Genomic DNA, 21602 nt, shown 5'->3' with positions numbered 1-21602 from the left:
AAAAATTTCCTATTAAGATTTTGTATTTAATTTTTGTTTGTAATTATTTTTACAAGTACAATTATACTTTCTTAAAATTAGCAAATTTTTGCTCTTGATTCTGAAGGGCAGATTTTAATTTTAGCACTGAGTTATTTAATTTGAAAAAGAAGATCTAAAATATTTTTTTATTTGATACCTTCAAAACATTTCGGATACGCTACCAAGGTCATTTACCGTTAGGGCCAATCCACAGGTACCATAACACAACCACACCACGTGGTCGGGCGTATAATATGTTTTATTTAAAATGAATAATTCTATTTACATGTATAGTGCCACAAACTTATCTGTTCCGGTGAGAGCGAACTAAATTGGTCCATACCTCATTACTTACTAAATGAATTTCATATTGACATAGATTAAATGGACCAATTTAGTTCGCTCTCACCGGAACAGATAAGTTTGTGGCACTATACCTACCACATTTAGCAGTCATTATCGACCGCTTGTGTGATACTGACGAAATAGTAACACAACGCAACTGTCAGCGACACCTATAACTTGACATAGAGATGACATAGACAGTCTTGTCGTAAACATAACGCATAACTACAAAAACATGTGATACTATACCCTCGAAGACACTGTTTGACTATACGCAAGATTTCGATTTCGTGTGGTTGTGGTTCCTACTACGTGTGGGTTGGCCCTTAGGGTTGCATGTTAAAGAACCAAGGTAGTGCTTTTTTGTAACCTTTAATCTTGATCTGTCTGAAACTTCATAATTATTTCGTCATCACAACATAAGTAATTAAGCTTTATACCATGTTTCACTAACTTATCAATTATACCTGTCGCAGTAGTTTGATTATTGCGATTGATTTGTGGCTGTGCAATGGATTGTTCAGTTTTGTTTTGGCGAAATATTTAGACTACAAAATTATCAATTAGCTGACATCTTAGGGTAAAATCATATAAAATACGTATTACGGTATTTTCATATTATTGCGAAGGCACGAGCTAGACAGTGTCGCGGTAGATCGTATAGTTGTTTTAAAAAAAACATAATTAACTATTAACACGTAATTATAGGAATATATTTTTTAAATGCGACTACTCGCTGAAGTAGTTTTGCCCTAAATATTACACTGTATATAAAGAATCTTAATAAAACGATGTCTATCGACTTACACATACTTACTTTGAATACAGAAATGAGTGCAATACAATTTAAGTAATATCATACACTAACCCCCATTCATAGGACAATACACCAATACAATTAATGGTTTGAAATTGGTGCATAGTACACGATTTTCATATTTTCAAGTGACACAAAGAGTAAAACTCGGTTTCTCGATTTATGTTAGTTCTATAAATACGGGGTTAAATTTTAATACTTCATCAAAGCTTGTAATTTATTTTAATTTGATTTAAAACCCTTGAAAAAGTATCAAGGTTTACGTGTAAGTAGTTGTATATTAATGTTATTAAGTCACATAAGACCAAAATAAAATGTTGTACATAGTCACACAGTAGTAAACTACTAGTTAACATAAACAAGTAACGTATTTATAGGAACATTTAGTGATCTACTTTAAACTCTATAAATATGGGAATTAAATCATTCATAATATAATTATCATGAAAATTTAACATAGTAAACAGTCCTTAAAACATAAAGGGAAAATATAGGTAATACCTATTTAAGTATATAATATTACGTACGTTTAATTCGACTCATAACGATAAAACAGATTTTAAACTATTTGCCGTAAGTTCATGCCACAATATGATCAATAATTTCTTTGGAATTTAAGTACAATTTATAAGATTTCTCCGACGTTGATGTAAACCACCGAGAGAAAACCTCCACATATACATTCTACATTTGTACCCACTTATTTTACATTGTACTCGTTCTAAAACGGCGATACGGCTTACAACCTATCCCGTGGTACAATAAGATCTCGTTCCGATTAGTGCTCACTATGTGCTGCTGACTGTGACACTCCTTAGTCACAGAAACTCTGCTCACTCAGTTGAGACCCTTTGTACAGATCATAAATATTTGATAGTAACTTGAAAGTTTTCGCTAAAAGCGCCACTTTGTATGCCAGAAAAACATAAACCTTTCATAGTTTACAGAATCTATCAAAACCTGTGTTAGATATACAAGAAGTCGAGGTTATGGGACCTAAAACCATCGTCAGTGACAAAATGTGAGCCAAATCGAGACGAATCTTAAAATTTAAGCAAATAGTGTGAAGGTGGCCTGGAAACACAGACCATATAGCCTAAAAGACAACGCATAGATTCAGTTCAGTGTGAAAATCTAATCCCTAAAAGTAATAAGTTCCGGGAGTTTATTTTATCTTTTCTTATTAGGTAGGTATCTGCAAGGGTGTTTAGTGCCTGACTGCACCTGGCTCTATCTATTGGAACGTTTTTGCAAACCCTAAGGTCTAAACTGCTTTCCTAAGCTTGGAACATTTCCCACCACGCTGGTCCATTGCGGGTAGGTGGGTTCACACATCTAGATGGGCAGATTTCCTCACGATTGTTTCCTTCACCGTAAAAACACATGCTATAATTTTACTTGGACTACGGGGAGAGGATATTTTGTTTTCATTGGAACGTTCAATGGCATAATTTTTTTTAACTATCTAGTCTACTTGACAGCAGGGGCTTTGTATGCTAAATAAAGCATAATTTTGGCGAACGCAGTTCTCTGCCAAAGTGCCGCCTATCAGGTTATATAGTCTGTGTCTGAAAGTCACCTCTGACGTAGGCCACCCTCCCAAGGGAACAGTTAGAAACATCTAAAACTGTATACAACAATGAAATCTAAATGCACATCATTTATATACCTAGCTATAACAAATACATTGATACTAGAAGCACGATATAAAATTAAGAACATAATAACGCTTATAGTACTTAATGTACCGAGAGTAAGTACGTTAATAATAAGAATACTATTTTGATTATAAAGTAACGGTGTACTACTTCATAATACCGAAATGGTTAATTCTGTAGCACCACATTAGGAGTAAAATCATGTATATTTTAATAGACTAAGCTAAGCATTAGGACAAATACAGTAAGGGGCACGGAATAAGGGCACCCATTGTACTATAAAGTGTACATGTTTGTCTAAAGTCAACCACTTACATTTTAAGGTATTAATTTGTCTTTTCATGGTATCCAGCCAAACAGTGGTTGACTTTACTTCACATACTTTAAAATACAATCAACATAATTAATATGTAAAAAATATAAGTACAATTTGTATAAACAATTTCCTAATTCGGCCATTTCCTCAATACGCTACAAACTTTTCACACCAGATGAGATTCATTTATTGTCACTTTAATACATGCCTCTATTAAATTAAAATAAATACACTGTACAAAATTACTAGGTTTAAAATTGCGCTACCAACCGGCGATAGCTAATGGTCACTGCTGACGCATCAATTCGGAAATCGGTACATCTAAGGTAAGTATAAAATAATAATAAAAAAACCATGCTTGATTACCTGAAAAGTTTACTAAATCCTGAATAGAATAAGTTGAAAGAGAGAGCGTTGTCTCTTTTTAATGCATTTTTTAAATATGAGAAGTGCTCATGATTATAAGGTAGATTGTTTAAATCAGTTAGCTTTTTATTGAATAACTATCATAATTAAAACATATCTAATTGATAAGTAAGCAGCAACCATACTACAGTAAATAAAAAATCAATACAAAAGTTACCCTATCCTTCGCGAAGTGTAGATAAATATTTAGCATAGGTAATGTAAATTTAAAATAACCCTGTCTTGTTCAGTCAACAATTGATATTTGGGCAAAGCCTATGAGAGCTTTGTCATCAAATGGTTGGCTTGGATCTGCGGAATTCTGAAACAGAAAATAAGTACAATTGTAATAAAAAAAAATCAAACCAAATCAAATAGAGCAGGAGACTCAGTTAGCCAATCTACCTCTTTTGCAATCATACATCTCAAATTTTCATATTTTTTCATTCTTTACGTGCGTAAAACTAGTATTCATGTACAGTTCCCCAAAATTGATAATGCGCATAGAAATCTTCGTCATTGTTCGGCAACGGTCGTTTTTCCCGAGCGTTAGAAAACTATTTGTATAGTCGTTTGCAATAGAATCCAACAATCAAGTAAATAAATTAAATAAATTCAGCAAGCAACTAACTTTATAAAACCTCACCATGTAACCTAGTTTTAAACACAAAAATTGTTAATATCTGTTAAGTTAGTTTAAGTTTACTGTAACCTTTTTTGTGAAATAAATACATTATTATTATTATTATTATTATTATATTATTAATCATGTAAACAAACCAAATTGTCACGATTACTCCGTATTAACATACATTTGACGATCAATTATGAACATAGTCTGATTTCAACGAACGCACCATTGTTTTCACATTATCTTCAACACGATTTAACTTGTATTTATAAGTTAAATTTGTTAAAACATTTGCAACGTAAAAATTTCGAAGTATTTGACAAGCTGTCATCTTAGTTTTTTACTCATCGAACTCTATAAGTCATTGAAAAGTTAGTGTTGTTCGTAATCCGAAGTTATCTTTTAATTTTTTATTTTAATTTAATATTATTTCAATACAATAAAAAATAATTTTCATGAGCTTAATATAATTAACTAAAACGAAAAAAGGAAGAGGAAGAAATGAAAAAGCTCGACGGCATTTTAGACACGGCAAGCGATGACACAGTGGTTCCATTTATAATTACGGTCACCGGCGACACTTCTGATAGTGATGATAAAGAAGACGAAGATTTAAATTTGTTTTAATAAACACTTTTTTTTATTTTTAATCAGTTTTATTTTATAGTCTATGGCTTATATATTTAATCTAATTAGAACACTATGACATCACTATGGGCATAAACAATACGCTGTCAATGTCAGTCCGCCATATTTGTTTACATGATTGTTGGATTCTATTGCAAACGACTATATTTAGAATGGTTAAGTGCATTTTCTTAATGCAATTTTAGTAGAATTATGTATTTGGTGCTAAAAGAGATATTGATTTATCAGTAACGAAATATGATTCGATAATTCATAATATTATAATTCGAACCCGCATCTCTTGATTGAGAAGCGGGCGCTCACCCGACTGAGCTACCACCGCTCTCAAGTCTATCAATGTGACATATATTTTATTCTTTAACTTGTTTCGTAATAAGGCGTCATCAAAAATAATTTTATTGAAGTGGAAATTAAATTCACATTTGATAAAAAAAACCAAGAACGATGTGTAAATAACAGCTCTATACATATATAATTCCACATAACTGACTGACAAGAACTGAAGGACCTTTGACTGATTGGTGACAGCCGCCGACAGCCCGAATTGTTTTCTATTATGTACACATGACATTGACTCCTATTTCTTTCAATCAAGGTGCAAAATCCAAGTGCATTGTTTAAGGCTAGATTCGGGTGTTTCCGGGAATACGACAGTTTGCGAAGATTTGCATGCGCATTATTAATATGGGAACTGTACCTCCTGTAGGTTGGATGGTGGAAAATGCTTTTAGCATTAAGCTTTTTGAACATTTATCTTACTAATATTATAAATGAGAAAGTTTGACAGTATGTGTGTATGATTGTTACTTCTTAACGTCAAAACTGCTGAACCGATTTAAATGAAATTTGGTATTGTGTTAGCTGACACCCTGGATTAACACATAGGCTACTTTTATCGCGGAATTCCCACGGGAAAACTTCTTAAGGCTCAGCGAAGCTCGCCGAAACAGCTAGTATCCTACATTTCTGCAATAAACAGTTAAATTATTAATTACTTACCAAATGGAAAGTGACAGCCTTGCACGGGCCGCCCTCCGGCTTGGGCTCGACGTGGTAGCTGGCGATGAGCTTGTCGAGGTTGGCGGCGATGGCGGCCGAGTCCGCGCCGTCCACCAGCCCGGCTCCGACGAGTTCTGCGGCTATACCCTCGGCCGTGTCCTTGCCGGTTATGTACTCGAAGCGGATGTCGTTGAGTTCACGGCGGGCGTTTCTGTGAGCAAAATATGTATATAATTATGTAATATATGAGTATAATCAATAAATATACGGCTCGCGACTTCACGACCTAGGAGAGTATAGCAATGTTACATGATGCGAATGTACAGCGAAAAGCGGGTGTCTCGCTTGTTAGTCACTTCTGATTACCACCTCGGGGATTACAGTCCTAAACATTATGTATGTATGTAAATAAACAAGGGGGTGAATGAGGGAAGGAAAGATACCGTCTGGGTGCGTAAATGCCACTCCGGGACGGAACACTAATGAATCTGATACTAATATGAGTAGCGTTACAATTTTAGATGCACAATTTCAACAAAATATGGGTTTCCGTTAGGATTTTCTTTTAGTAACAGGGACTCACATGCCTTTTATCCTGAAGTTCTGCGGCTGTTTATTTTAGATCTTGAGGTAACCGTTAGCTAAAAGCTCGGCCGAGGCAATGTCAGCATTTTATTGAATCTGAATATGTCGTAAATAATTGATCAAACAACTTTTAACTTACCGCATACGTAACACCAGATTGATGACCTCCGGCATATCTTCGCTCAATCCCCCGGAAACTGGCCGCTGCTCAAAGCGGTCGTCTTTCTCCTGAAACACAGAAACATAAATATTAGTCGGTGTACAAATTATCATTCTTCAGGGTTCTATAGACGCGAAAAAGTGTTACAGAAGTCGTGATTAGGGCTGTCACCAATATCACACGTATCTACACTAGCTTCTTACTAGTGCGAACTTTAACAGTGGAAACTTTCTTGGTCCTGCCGTGTATTATACATTAATTATACTGTATCTTTCTCTAAAACAAGTATCTGACTGTATAGGGATGTACCCGATACAGTTTTCTAAGCTATGCGCGAAAATGCGGTGTTTTCGCGCATAGCTTAGAAAACTATCTATCATTAATCACATTTTAAAAAGACGGTGGCCACCCTTTGAAAACAAAATCTCTCAACCAGTTTTGCACTAGTTCAACAGCACTCACATCTTCACTAGCTGACGAGTCAGCGCGCTGCAGCTCGTTCATTGGCCGGTGCTCGTCGGCCGGCTCCTCGTCGGACGCCGGTTGGTCCTCGGCCCGCTCCTCCTCCTCCTCGCTCCACACCCATTCGCCGGTCACCGTGCGGTGCAGGCGGCCCGACGTGCCCGGCTGCCTTTTGCTTGCCTGTCAATTTGTGTATGTTTAGAAGGCTGAAGGACCGATTAAAGGGGGGGAAAATTTCCTTTGAATTGAACGAAGAGAACAGGCGACCGCGCGAGGCCACCCAGCCGGCCAACTTCAAAGGTAGGTGAGGTGAGGATGGTCAATGACTGAGTGTTACGTTGCGGCTTGGAGGAGGCCTACGTCCACCAATGGACGATAGCAGACTTATTGAGGACATATGTATATAGTGGTTTGCAATGGAAACCAGCAATCATGTAAACAAACCAAATTGTCACGATTACTCCGTAATCACATACATTTTCGATCAATTTATGAACATAGTCTGATTTCAACGAACACACCATTGTTTTCACATTATCTTCAACACGATTTAACTTGTATTTATAAGTTAAATTTGTTAAAACATTTGCAACGTAAAAATTTCGAAGTATTTGACAAGCTGTCATCTTAGTTTTTTACTCATCGAACTCTATAAGTCATTGAAAAGTTAGTGTTGTTCGTAATCTGAAGTTATCTTTTATTTTTAATTTAATAAATTATTTTAATTTAATATTATTTGAATACAATTAAAAAAAAATTCAAGAGCTTAATATAATTAACCAAAACGAAAAAAGGAAGAGGAAGAAATGAAAAAGCTCGACGGCATTTTAGACATGGCAAGCGATGACATAGTGGTTCCATTTATAATTACGGTCACCGGCGACACTTCTGATAGTGATGATGACGAAGACGAAGATTTAAATTTGTTTTAATAAACACTTTTTAGGGTTCCGTAGCCAAAATGGCAAAAACGGAACCCTTATAGTTTCGTCATGTCCGTCTGTCCGTCTGTCACAGCCGATTTACTCGGAAACTATAAGTACTACAGTGATGAAATTTGATGGGAATATGTGTTGTATGAACCGCTACAAAAATATGACACTAAATAGTAAAAAAAAGAATTGGGGGTGGGGCCCCCCATACATGTAACTGAGGGATGAAATTTTTTTTTTTCGATGTACATACCCGTGTGGGGTATCAATGGAAAGGTCTTTTAAAATGATATAAAGTTTTCTAAAAAACATTTTTCTTAAAGTGAACAGTTTTTGAGATATCAGCTCTCAAAGTCGTAAAAAGTATGTCCCCCCCCCCTCTATTTTTATAACTACGGGGTATAAAATTCTAAAAAAAATAGAGGTGATGCATGCTAATTAACTCTTTCAACGATTTTTGGTTTGATCAAAGTATCTCTTATAGTTTTTGAGATAGGTTGATTTAACTGTAATTGCTGCTACGGAACCCTTTGTGCGCGAGCCCGACTCGCACTTGGCCGGTTTTTTTTATATATAATCAGTTTTATTTTATAGTCTATGGCTTATATATTTAATCTAATTAGAACACTATGACATCACTATGGGCATAAACAATACGCTGTCAATGTCAGTCCGCCATATTTGTTTACATGATTGTTGGTTTCTATTGCAAACGACTTTAGGTTAAGTAAGCTAAATTAGCTATTTCGGAAAACAAAAAACATTATCTTTTTTCTGTATATTTCCATGGATTTCATTTGGCAGATAGCGTCGTTCAACAACTTATCATCTGCTACAACCTAATAAAATTCAGGCGCCAATGTTCTTCACTGTTACCTTATGAGCCCTGGTTTCCAGACTGGGCCCAATAGCGACCAGCGTGTGCGTTAAGTACTTTCTGTCTTTGGCCTTCTTGTAGAACGGGTGTTTCAGCAGCTCAGTAGCGGTGGGACGCTTCGTGGGGTCCTTCTGGAGACAATCTATGATCATCTTCCTGAACGTCTTGCCGTAAGCTTTGTACTGCTCCTTGTCTTCCGCACCTGAAAGATGAGATGAAGGAAGTCAATAAAAAGATCATAAATATCCTTCCACCCTAAGGTTGTCTTGAAACAATCGCTAGCAATAAGGCCGCCATTTTTGTTCATATGTTGTGTTAGTATTTAAGTTATGTAAGTTTATTTATAAACATTTGTAAATATGTGTAGAATATTCTATCTATCTATCTAAAAAGATACAAATGGACGTTAACTTTTCAGTAGTGTTAATTTTTTATTTAATTTACAGTACCTATACATGCCACGTAAAACTCTACTGCGCTCAAATTTATATAACTATCACCAATTTTCATTATTAGAAGTCGTGGATACAAGTTGTTGTTAATACTTAATCATTTTTGCTTACGTTACGATGCGCACTAGCAGTTTACATGGCTCATTAGTACTCAATACATACCTACCACTTTTCCGCCCTGTATATAAAACACCAATCTATTCTATAGTAACAGACATCATACTAACCTGTGTCTAGGGTAGGAGGGTCTTTCTGTAGCGTCAGCATGAGAACCTTCATCGGGGGATACTTGTGGTATGGTGCAGTGCCGGTGGCCATCTCTATGGCCGTGATGCCGAACGACCAAATATCAGCCTTGAAGTCGTAGCCGTGATCCTGAAAAATATAATAAAATATTATACATAAGTTGAGCATACAGTACCTATAAATGTAGAAAACTCTAAGGTTGTTTTTAATAGCATGCCGATTTCATCACGCCCGCGCATATTCCATACGTTACAATGAATACTGGTATGAACGCGTGCGGGGCAATCCCGAGCGTGTGATCAAGTTCGCATTCTGTTAAAAACAGCCTAAAGGAGCATCCCCGAGTGACGTAGCTACAGTACTTTATGCACGTCCGGTACACCCTGGGCAGTAAACAAACTAGCTAATCAGAATTTGGTCAGTCGCCTGCCGCTATCCTTTTATAGACAAAATCAGGTTTTGTTACCGACACGCTAAGAAGGTAAAAAGTCTATTGGCCCCTGAAGGCCCTGAATCTGAAAAGGTATGGTTTGAGAAGAACTATAGAAATCTCAATGATGTACATAATTATATGGTGGTTTATCTCACTCAGTATTTAATGTGTCTGAATTTGATATTCTTGTTGTGAGATAAACATGTAGAACATATTGATCCGCGATAGTTTATTTGTGAAATTTGTATCTATTGTGTATCTATTGTGCTTTATGTCTTTGTTGAACATAAATAAGCTTTTGTGTCTAAACTACAAAGGGAAAGATAATCTCTACCTTCGGCGAAGAATATTGAACAAAGTAGTCTATTACTGTAGGTAAGGTACGCCGGTGTAATATGATGAAGGCACTAATAGAGCTATCAAGTTATCAACATGTTCAAAGGAATCCAATTACAATAAATAATCACAGGAGGTAGGTATGGCGCTCGCATTTACGTTCAATTATTATTCTCAGAAGGGAGGTATTTAATGTAAGTACATCGAGGAAAGCTACGTAAGTGCACTTTCGACGACAAATCGATAGAATATTAATAAGCGCCCACACAAGTCTGCGTGTCAGACTACTCAGACTATAAGTACCCCAGTTATTACTTAGTCATATTCGTGAGCATATCTGATAAGTTACGAAACTAAACTTTCCAATACATTTTAAGTACCTATGATGTTTATAATATTGCATCGAATTACTCACACATCAAATTTCAGCATCGTAGTCATGTTTACAAAAAAGGTTTTTGGTTCGACGAATCCAATGCTTATTCGGCAGACGTACATACTACTTATATCTCATACCTAAAATGTAGGTGTATTGAAGAATATTTAGCCGCTTCTACGTAATGCTAATAATAATTTTAAAACGCTGTTTTTAACTAAGTCAACGTTAACGTAATTAGATACAGATATTGGGTTAGGTACTTTTGCAACACGAAATATGAAGTTTCGGAGAACGGACATGCGATTGGCACATGTATTATACATAATATAACAATCAGGGGGGTCACTCTCTAAATCGACTCAATCGACGAATCGACGAACGAACCAAAATGTTCACGTATATGGTTGTAATAAGCGTGCCGATTGCGTAACCATTATAGAGCGACCTCCCTGGAGCACCCTGGGTTTGCGCTCTCATGGTGCTCTGGCTCGTCATTTCTGCGTCTGTATTGTATGTTGAGGGCTCCACCACATAGCAAGAGCGGGCGGGATGGCGACGCTATTCTGCCGCCGGGTGGTACACGGTATTCCACAGGTTCAACATCAATTCGCATGCCGTCCAGCGTGGCGCGAGTCTGTGAGGGTTTCTTATATGGACTTGCAGACACCCGCACACAGGCGTCGCATCACTGGACCCTAACGGAGAGGCCCCATTGGCGCATTGCGATGTCATGCGACGGCATCCCATAGAAACAGTCATCGGCTCATAAGACATAAATATATGACAACAACGACGCTACGACGTCCCAACCAAAGGGGCTTACAACTAGCAGAACGATGCCACTTACTTGTTCCATGACTTCGGGAGCCATCCAGCACGGGGTGCCGACGAAGGTGTGGCGCACCTTCTGCCGAGACATGTCGCGGCCGGTGGCGAGCCACGCGGACACGCCGAAGTCGGCTATCTGCACCGTCCCGTCCTCCCCTAGCAGAATGTTACCCGCTTTGATGTCCCTGGAAGACAGTGGTACTGATTTTTACTTAGGTACTACGCTTAGTAATGTTATTAACATGCACCTAAATGTAATTAAGATCGTACCTAAATATGTACGTTATTAAAATGTACACTCGTAAGGTATAAACTCTTCCACTTACAAAATGTGGTCACCAAATAACCCCATTTTTTTATATTTAATAAAAAAGGGTTAAAGTATTACTTTTTAGTTGCTAATATTCTAGTGCGCCATAAAAAGTACTTTAATATGCGACGGCGTCATTAAGCTAGCTTTTTCCGTTCAGGAGTAAATTGGTGCAATTGTCCCTTTGGTGCTTTTCATATGAAGAATAAAACCCAGTTTTTTTATTACAAATGTAGGTATGATGGAAATAGTTTAAGCCCATATCATTCGCAGCTCATTATAATATAATTATATTCATAAATTTTACATAGGCGCGAGCATAATTTACCTGATAAACTGAAAAGGTCCAATTTAGGTACCTGCTACATTTAAATAAGTGTTGGGTAAGTACCTATACCCTAAGTTAAAATTAATTCACATAAAATAAATTAACATACTATCATACACGATTGTATCCATAGTATTATGTATAATTTTATATATAACAAAGATTGGTAGTTCAGACAGAGGCAGTTTAGACCTTGGGGATATGCACAACGGTTCCACTCTAGAGAGCCAGGTGCAGGTACTTAGACCCCCACAGAGAATAGAATAGATTGGTAGTTCGCAAAAACAAACAGTAATTCGCTTCATCTTTAAAAATATAAATTATTTTAGTATACCTATATTATTATTATTGCCGTTGCATTCGACACAATACATTTTAAATTGCATCTCGATATCCTGGGACAACATACAAAAATAAGAAGGTACTTGCCTACCTATATAGGTACCTCTAATAATACAAAATCAAGTGTTGGCATAATATAATGACCTTCCTTATAAAGAGAATTGTCTCAAACTACGCAGAAGTATTCTCTTTCAGTAAACTCTGCACATTAATATTAGAAATTCGAAACCTAAGTAGGTTTCAAAAGAAACAATGTGCAATATTGAATATTATAATATTCTTTAAGTCAGTAAAAAATATGAAATTCGTATATAAAAACTGTGTCACAACGTCAATTTTAAACCTATTTTGAAGTGGAAAGCTCTTTGAATTCGGGGATTAAATTAAAGAGATGGTTTGCCTATCGACAAAATAGTATTTAAATGATCTTTCACCCATGCGTCTCAGGATCAAACTGTATGCGCTGGGGTGACATAAAGACACATATCTCTTTAGCTGACTGTACTACATTTTCATTCGCCGTCTATTATTATGGAGGTGTCAAATTATATTGTACGCCTTAGATCAGAATGGCGATACTTTGTATATAGGTACGTTTATTCCAGAACAAACAAATTTAAACGAGAGCATAACAAAAAAACAGGTATAAATTTTAACATATTTGCTAGCACATCATACACCTATTTTGTCATTCGTCAGCAAATAGTGACGCATGAAACCACTATTGTTAGGCAACAAAGATAATCGCTTTCGCATCGCATTTGAAAATAACGCAAATTTGAATATTTGGTTGCAAAAGTTGAATTAGGTACAAGACAACAAAATATAGATTTAGAACCAAGTGCTTCTTACCCGTGCCGTGGTAACCTACATAAGTAAATACGTAGGTACGGCACAGGGGGGCACTCTGGCTAGACGAAAGTCGAAGTTTTAGATTGCTGTCATGCAATCGACACGTGTAATGCAACGACAGAGAGTCGTGATTAGCGCAACAGCTCTTAGTTCGCGTGCAAAAGCTACAATACAAAACATAGTACAAAACTCTACCATACAGCATTTGACTTCCATGTATTTGCATTCAAATACCCAAAAGTAGTACGGTCAGCTATAATAAGTAGCTATCTTACACTTTTGTTACTGTAGTCTGAATCTGGCTGCTTAAATTTGAGTAATATTTGTCACAATAATACATATTTAAAAAAATCGTAGCATGATTAATGCTATCACTATTGCTAAAACCACCAAATTAAGGCAGCTGGTAAAACTAACAAACCATCAGGTTTACCATGTAGGTAGTTCCTGAGTTGGACAAGGTACAACATTATAAAGCTACGCATGTAACTGAATGTTCTACATCTACGGTTTCAACAACATACCTGTGTATTTGGCCATTGCTGTGGAAGTACTCGAGTCCCTTGAGTACTTCCTTGAGTACGGTCGCGATGGTCGCCTCGTCAAACACGCCATTCTTGCAGTTGGTGACTTTCATCTTGTGCTTGATGACGTCAAGAAGGCTGCCCCCTTCCAGCAGCTTGAGAACCAGCCATAGCTCATCGTGGACCACAAAGCTGGTGTAGTACGTCACTACATTCTCGTGGTTGCAGCTTGACATAGCCTACAACATTTTTTTTTGTTAAATATGTACTTTTAACCATGCGTTACCCTCTTTTTTCTTACCCTTTTTGTAAAAGCCTAACTATATTTGTCAGGTTGGGCTGTGGACGGATGTAGGGCCCCATGTAGGGACTAGGGATGGTATAATGAAAACGATAACATTTATTATTAATTAAACAATGTATCAAATGAGTACCATATATATGAACATTGTATTGTATCAAATGGTATATATGTACCTACATATTCGTTGATGATGAAAGCTATAGATCGCATCCAGTGACATACTTTGGAACGGAACTGTCATAGGCTGATGATGATAATATTGCATAAATTACAAAAACATACCTGAATCTCCTTGAGCAGTTCTTCCATGGACGTGTTCCACTTTTCCAAATTGATCCTCTTGATGGCACACTTCTCCTGCCGCGGCTTACAAAATGCCCGGAAGACAACTGCAGTTGCTCCCATGCCTATTAAAAATGTAACAGTTATTAGATGGCACTTTACAACTATACATTATAGATCATGTGACCTGAAAGCCTTTGTTATAATGAACTCTGCAATTACTAATACTGGCCACCATTTCTTTGTTTCTTTTTTCCATTAATTTACTGTATATACATAATTTATAGTTTATTATGTAGATATATTAAACAATATTATTGATTGCTGTGTGTTTTTTAAGTTCCTGCATCACACTAGGTCACTTGATTGCAACCATTCAGAATGTGATAGTATTATGTAGGTACAATTATGTCATAAAAAATATTTTAACAGCACAAGTTTTTGCTATATATATTTGTACAGCATTAAGATATGTACTATAAATTTGTACTTAAATAATAATATATAACAATATAGGATGTTTTTGTGTCAGATCACCTCCCATTATTTATGAAATGTAATCTGTCCGTAGTAAGGCCGAAAATAAATACTCGCACAGTCTATCGCGACTCAGTTATATGGGGGGAAAGAAATGAGTCTCAGACCAATACGTACCACCTCTTGTGCAACACTAGGTTAAGGGATATTGACTTTCCGCCTGAGTTTACTGAGTGCAGCCGTGGTCTATGTGGCTCCGATAGTCATAGGTCTGTGCTGGATGGGATGTATGATAAACTGATCCACATACTAAGTGATGCGGCTGAGAGGTCGAGTGGGGAGTTGAGCAGCAGACCTAAGAAGGCGAAACACTTGTGTGGCTGGAATAGGCATGTTCGCGAAGCACACCAAGAGGCCAGGCGTGACTTTGAAACTTGGGTACTGTGTAGGAGACCTACCAGGGGCCCCGTATTTATAAGCATGTCTGAGTCGAGGAAAAGGTTCAAAAGTCGTCTTAGGTGGTGTCAAAACAACCAGGACCAACTTAAAATGAACGTATTGGCTGACCACAGACATGCGAAAAGGTTTGGGAAATTCTGGAAGGCTACAAAAAAGTTGGATGTCAGGCCTGGTCTTGCGGCGTGTGTGGACGGCAGAAGTGATCCTGCTGCCATTGCTGATCTATTCAGGTCTCACTTTCAAGTACACTCTCCGCTCGGCCCCTCAGCATCATCCGTGTGCGACACACATCAGAGCTGTGGAGTGGAGGAGCTGCCGTATACACGCTTCACTGCAGCGCAGATCAGGCATGTACTCAGGAAGATGACTGGTGGTAAGTCCCCTGGCCATGATGGGCTGAGTGTGGAGCACTTGAAGTTTGCCGGTGTTCACCTTCCCAGGATACTCGCGATGTTTTTCACAATGTGTATGAGTCATTCATACTTACCTCATAAACTAATGAGAACACTGGTTGTGCCCATTGTGAAAAACCGTACGGGAGATATCACTGATAGAGGGAACTATCGGCCAATCTCTCTCGCGACCACCGTTGCCAAAGTGCTGGACAGTCTGCTTGATTCTTGTTTAGACCCATATCTGAACCTACACGATGCGCAGTTCGGTTTTAGACCCGGACTCTCTACTGAAAGCGCGATATTGAGTCTCAAGCATACTGTCCGGTACTACACTGCTCGTAAAACACCGGTGTACGCCTGTTTCCTGGATCTCTCCAAGGCCTTTGACCTTGTGTCATATGATGTACTTTGGGGGAAGCTGGGGGACAGGGGTGTACCGGTGGAAGTGCTGAACCTATTCCGGTACTGGTATTCTAACCAGTCAAACCTGGTAAGGTGGGCTGGTGCACTGTCTGAGCCATATACGTTGGAATGCGGGGTAAGACAGGGGGGACTGACGTCTCCCAAGCTTTTCAACGTGTATGTCAACGACCTCATAGTGAAGCTGAGCAGCACCAGGTCTGGCTGTAGCGTTGGGGGCGTTCGCGTCAATAACCTAAGCTACGCCGATGATATGGTGCTGCTGAGCCCATCGGCCCGTGGACTCAGGGAGCTTTTGGCGGTCTGCGAGTCGTACTCTGCCTCTCACGGTCTCACTTACAACGTTAAGAAATGTGAATACATTATTTTTAAGTCTGCAGCTAAGTCTCCCGAGAACACTCTCAACATCCAGTTAAATAAAATTGATGTGAAAAGGGTGTCGCAGTGCAAATACTTGGGACACTGGCTGAATGATGAGCTCAATGACGATATTGACATCGAGAGGGAGCGCAGGGCTCTGGCGATCAGAGGTAATATGCTTGCCCGCAGATTTCACCGTTGTAACACAGAAGTGAAAATATCGTTGTTTAAAGCTTACTGTCAGAGCTTTTACACGGGAAGTCTGTGGGTTGATCATACCAAAAAATCGCTGGATACCCTGCGTATCCAGTACAACAATATATTCAGAATGCTGTTGGGACTACCTCGCTACTGTAGCGCATCAGGAATGTTTGCACTTAACTACACCGACGGCTTCCATGCTGTTATGCGCAAAAAAACCACATCCCTGATAAACAGAGTGCGGAACAGTCCCAACACCATTCTGAATACAGTAGTGGATATGGCCTCCTCACTATGGAAAACTTTAATAAGAAGAGTCATTTAGTTTATTTTGGATATTTAGTTTAATTTAAGTAATTGACAATAATAATTTAATAATTAATTTAATTTAATCATTCTGTTTTGATTGTTTGGTAATTTTATTGTATTTTATTCTATTTCTGATCTGGTGCATGTATTTAATGAGTGTTTTTATAATTTTAATTTTAATCTAAACTGTCAATATGGATTTTATTATCTGAATTAAAAATATTTTATTTTATTTTATTTTATTTTTTTTATATAATAAAAAGGTGAAGTTTGAAAGATTGTTGGGGGGCATCTTGTTACTTAATTTTAAATTTATTAGTCATGCCAGATTTTATTTAGGAATTCTCGATAGAAATTATTTTAAGTGAAATCAAAACTGTATTCAAATATGGTTTAAAATTGATAATAAATTATTATGAGACAACTTGGCTCCCATAAAATAATGCTTGGCTATACTTGAACATCTTTGGTTACACTCGCACTTAAGTTCACATTCTGACATACTTTAAAGTGCGATTGCAAGTTTGCATGTTTGTAATGGCTCAAACAACACTTATTAGGTTGCTCTTAAAAAGCAATAGATTCTTGCTACTGCTTATTTGTTGAGCTTAACTTAGCCTTAAAAAGTTATCCCAAGCAAATTCCCGGATAAAAAGTAAAGTTCCAATTTCAGCTTCCTGCATGAAAGTGTAACAACATACAAATCTTTCCTCTTCATAATATTAACGGATAGATTTCCGTGACAGTAAAAATGTATTGTCTCATCTACAATCAGCTTTAACTGCTGGGTTTGGTTAAAGCTGACAGTGGCATCAGCACAGCTTTCATATTAACTTTTTATGAAGAAATCTTGATTGTACTAGTTTTCAATTAAATTCCACTAACCTAAAATGAGTTAAGGTGCAGGTGGGTAATGCCGAATTTCGGGTAATTCCGATTTTTACCGATTTCTTCCAAACGCAGCCATACTTTGAACCATGGAACCATTCACCTTGATGCCAACTTAAGTTTAAAAACCCTAGCTCTTATTTTTGTATTTTCCATAATTCGGATAATTCCGAATGTTGGAACATTTTATTATGAAATTCTATGGATCGGGTAATTGCAAATTAGAAATATCATATAAATGTGTATAAGACTTCTGGGCAGTTCCAGGCCATATTTTGAAATAGGTTTTTGCGAGGTTATAGCTGATCGAAAAATACATATGGTCCTTTAGCTTAAATTACCTAAAACTAATTTTAAATGTCATTCGGAATAACATGCATTCAATTGGAATTACCCTCGTGTAAAGAAAAAAATATCAGCTTTTAAAACTAAAATATCCACGAATTCCGTGGGTATTTAGATAAGATTGTTAAACAGAGTTTTAGGTAGTATATTCAAGTATACAAAGCGTCCTTACACAAATCAAAATAACCCGACCAGTCCTCATAAATTGACAAAATACGAACATGTATCCAACTCACCCAAAAACTTTTCGGGATAACCAACCTGCACCTTAGATCTGGAAAACCCTTACAATAAATCCTAGCAGGATAGTAGCTCTGGAATATAATTCTAACAGAAAAGCCATTGAATTAGTTATTGATAACTGGCCCTTAAGTATTCTACTGTCACACTAACAAAAAACTTAAATCAAAGTAGGTTACTGATTATTGACCAGCTTGCAACGTTCTAACTGTAATAATTTAGGTCATCAAATAAAAAGAGTAAGTACCTTAGTAGAAGTCTAAAAAACGGTACCAAACTTAGGTATAGTATTCGGTTGCTTTGAAAAATATTTTGTAAATAGGTTTGGCCATTATGTTAATGGTAAATGTCCATGAATAGAATGTAAAAATAACTTACCAATAACATCGTGTAATTCGTAGTCATCTTGGCTATTTGACCATGGAGGCACAGGAGCGCTCGTAGCAGCTGGAGCAGCCATCTTTTACTTAAAAACTCCCAGTAAATACCCCAATTCACCCAACCAATCTACAACATCTGCCGACGCTGCCGCTGAAAGTCGCCGAACGAAACGAAATGCGACAAAATGACAAAATGACAATGCCACTGCCAAGAACTCACAAAATAATGACAGATAAACGTCAAATGTGTCAAGATTCACAAATGTTTACTGATATATTATTTATTCTGTAAAAATGAAATGAAATACTCTGTGTAGACGCGAGTCACGCGGGGCTGTTAATATTCTGAGCGTATCACTAACGCTTGATAAAAATCCTCATTTCGCCGGTAGAAGACCAACTTTAACGTTGCGAATTTGGTATAGACTGTATATCTGTGTAGGTATGTTGCATTCTGATTTCCTTTTGTCCAATTCTCGTTAGAATAGATGTACTTATGTTCCTTGGCTAGGTAACTACTCCATACCATACGATTATTGGTGAGTGTTGCGCTTCTAATGCCATCTGTTAGTTATAATCGGTACTTCGTGGCTATTTGGTCGACTAAGAAACGTTTATGAACCGGTTTTATTTTCCATAGTCAAAAAACAACAAAAGTAAATAATAAATGTTAGGGTCTATTCAGAGTTTACTCCCTTGATGGTGCCTGAAAAACTGCAATATTCTGCCGCTGGTTTTTTTGTGTATGTATGATATTCGAGATTTAGATAGAGATTAAAGCGATTGATATTTGTTCGAGCAGTGAATTCAAATCAAGGCTTTGTGTCGAGCCGAGCTAGTGCTACGAGTGCACCGGTAGGTGGCGACTCTCCTGTATCATAGACATATTGGCGTTTACTCGCCACTACTCGAACGGTTTAAAAACTTGCACTCCGCGTGCAGAAGGTAATAGAAGAATCCAGCTTGAGAGTGGCCCGTGTCCAAGGAATGCAGTAACATTAGTGTTAAGTACTTCTAGGCTGTCATGGGTAAAAAGTGCTTAATAAAAATCTCTTGAAATATTAAATAAAATTAACTGGTTTGGGGATTTCTTTACAATAATGGGGGCCTTAGTCCTAGTTACTTTATCCTTATTATAAAAGATATATGAAGTTGATATCGATGTGTGTACTCTATCACGCAAACTTGCATGGAGTAAGTACAGGGTTAAAAATATCTCCGAGTTAATTCGCTAACCCAGGTCTACGCAAGTGAGCCTAAACGGATTTTTTTAGGAAGCTCACACCCTAGATTAAACTCGCTACTTTTTATCCCGCTCATCCCGCTATACTAACCAACTGTCAATCTTTGAAAGAAGGTGGTTCGTTAGTTTGACAAGGTACAAAAGCATAATCGCAGGTAACTTCAAAGTCAAGCCGAACTTTACCTACCTTATTTATATACTTTTCATCATCATAACCCATGACGTCCCCACTGGTGGGGCACGGGTCTCCTTCCAATGTAGGAAAAGGGTGTAGGCTCGTGCACCAGGCGGGAAATGGGTCTACCTGAGAATTGGCCATGACTTTCGTCTTGTCGATCTTGACGCCCACCTGTTGGGAACCCGTTGAGGTCTTGGAGCATTTTACTGAGGTCATCCAACGATTCATAACCAGAGTAAAGTGCATCGTATCTAACACGGACATCGGAATGAGGTTTTGATTTATTTTTCAGAACCCTTATTATTGTTGATTTTGGGCCCACTTAACATAAAAACTAAATTTTTTTTATTTATTGAGTTGAGTTGTGGGGGGCTTGTCGCTCACGTCCGTAGGTACAAACCCTAGTTACCCTACACGTGCCCCCTGGGTGGTGCTAACGAGTGACAACGCCGAATGTCGGGCGGCGGTAAATCGACCCGACCTCCTCTCCTAGCAGAGGCGGCGATCTCCCGCCGTAAAAAAGGAGAATCACCAACACGCCTGCCAAGCGCGGTGATTATGGCAAATACACCTCCTAATGATGGAAAAAACAAAGCCCCGGCCCCCAGTCCCCGGCAGCCCCGCTATCCCGGACTCCGGTAGCGGTCACGGTAACGGCGGGGCAGGGGGTGCGAAGAATCTCCGGCAGAGAGTCGGCTACCAGCCCAACCGACCCTTGCACCTGGCAACATATAACGCACGGACACTGAGGGAAGACGTGAAGATAGAGGAGCTGGAAGAGGAAATCAGCAAGTTAAAATGGGACATTATAGGGTTATCCGAAGTCCGACGAGAGGGAGAGGATACGGAAATTCTCCAGTCCGGAAACTTGCTGTACCACCGGGAGGGCGACCAACTGTCCCAAGGGGGTGTCGGGTTCATCGTCAACAAGTCCCTCGTCAACAACATCGTTGAAATCGGAAGTGTGTCGACACGGGTTGCGTACCTCATCCTGAGAATATCTAAACGATACTCAATGAAGGTCATACAGGTTTACGCACCCACATCTAAGCACACCGATGATGAGGTCGAACTTGCGTATGAAGACGTATCGTCTGCCCTGCGTAAGTTCACTACTCATTTCACGGTGGTGATGGGAGACTTTAACGCGAAACTCGGAAAACAAGAAGGCGGCGAGACGAAAGTGGGGTCACATGGATTTGGAGTCAGGAACCATCGTGGGCAAATGCTGGCTG

General features: G+C 38.1%; 1 protein-coding gene across 1 annotated transcript; it reads right to left on the bottom strand.

Annotated features, from left to right (window-relative positions):
- Positions 1-465: 465 nt before the first annotated feature.
- Positions 466-19136, bottom strand: LOC105380542 (STE20/SPS1-related proline-alanine-rich protein kinase). The gene is made up of 10 exons (XM_048632596.1): positions 18945-19136; positions 14473-14597; positions 13887-14125; positions 11550-11715; positions 9536-9683; positions 8856-9058; positions 7056-7227; positions 6565-6622; positions 5841-6051; positions 466-3884 (listed from the first exon to the last, which is right to left on the bottom strand). The coding sequence occupies exons 1-10, from the start codon at positions 19024-19026 to the stop codon at positions 3810-3812; spliced, it is 1479 nt and encodes a 492-aa protein (XP_048488553.1). The 5' UTR covers positions 19027-19136; the 3' UTR covers positions 466-3809.
- Between the last annotated feature and the right edge of the window lie 2466 nt (positions 19137-21602).

This window comes from Plutella xylostella, chromosome Z, assembly GCF_932276165.1.
Source record: "Plutella xylostella chromosome Z, ilPluXylo3.1, whole genome shotgun sequence".
Classification (NCBI taxonomy): Eukaryota; Metazoa; Arthropoda; class Insecta; order Lepidoptera; family Plutellidae; genus Plutella; species Plutella xylostella.
The sequence above is the reverse complement of the archived record's forward strand: the minus strand, read 5'-3'. Positions and strand labels throughout refer to the sequence as shown.

What these genes read in the sequence shown, in the direction of transcription:
- LOC105380542 (XM_048632596.1), bottom strand. Translation starts at nt 19,026, where the DNA reads ATGGCTGCTCCAGCTGCTACGAGCGCTCCTGTGCCTCCATGGTCAAAT. An exon ending in AGCAATGGCCAAATACACAG is followed by an intron (nt 11,716 to 13,886) that starts GTATGTTGTTGA and finishes ACTGTCTTCCAG; the next exon opens with GGACATCAAAGCGGGTAACA. An exon ending in GCGCGCTGACTCGTCAGCTA is followed by an intron (nt 6,623 to 7,055) that starts GTGAAGATGTGA and finishes AGCAGCGGCCAG; the next exon opens with TTTCCGGGGGATTGAGCGAA.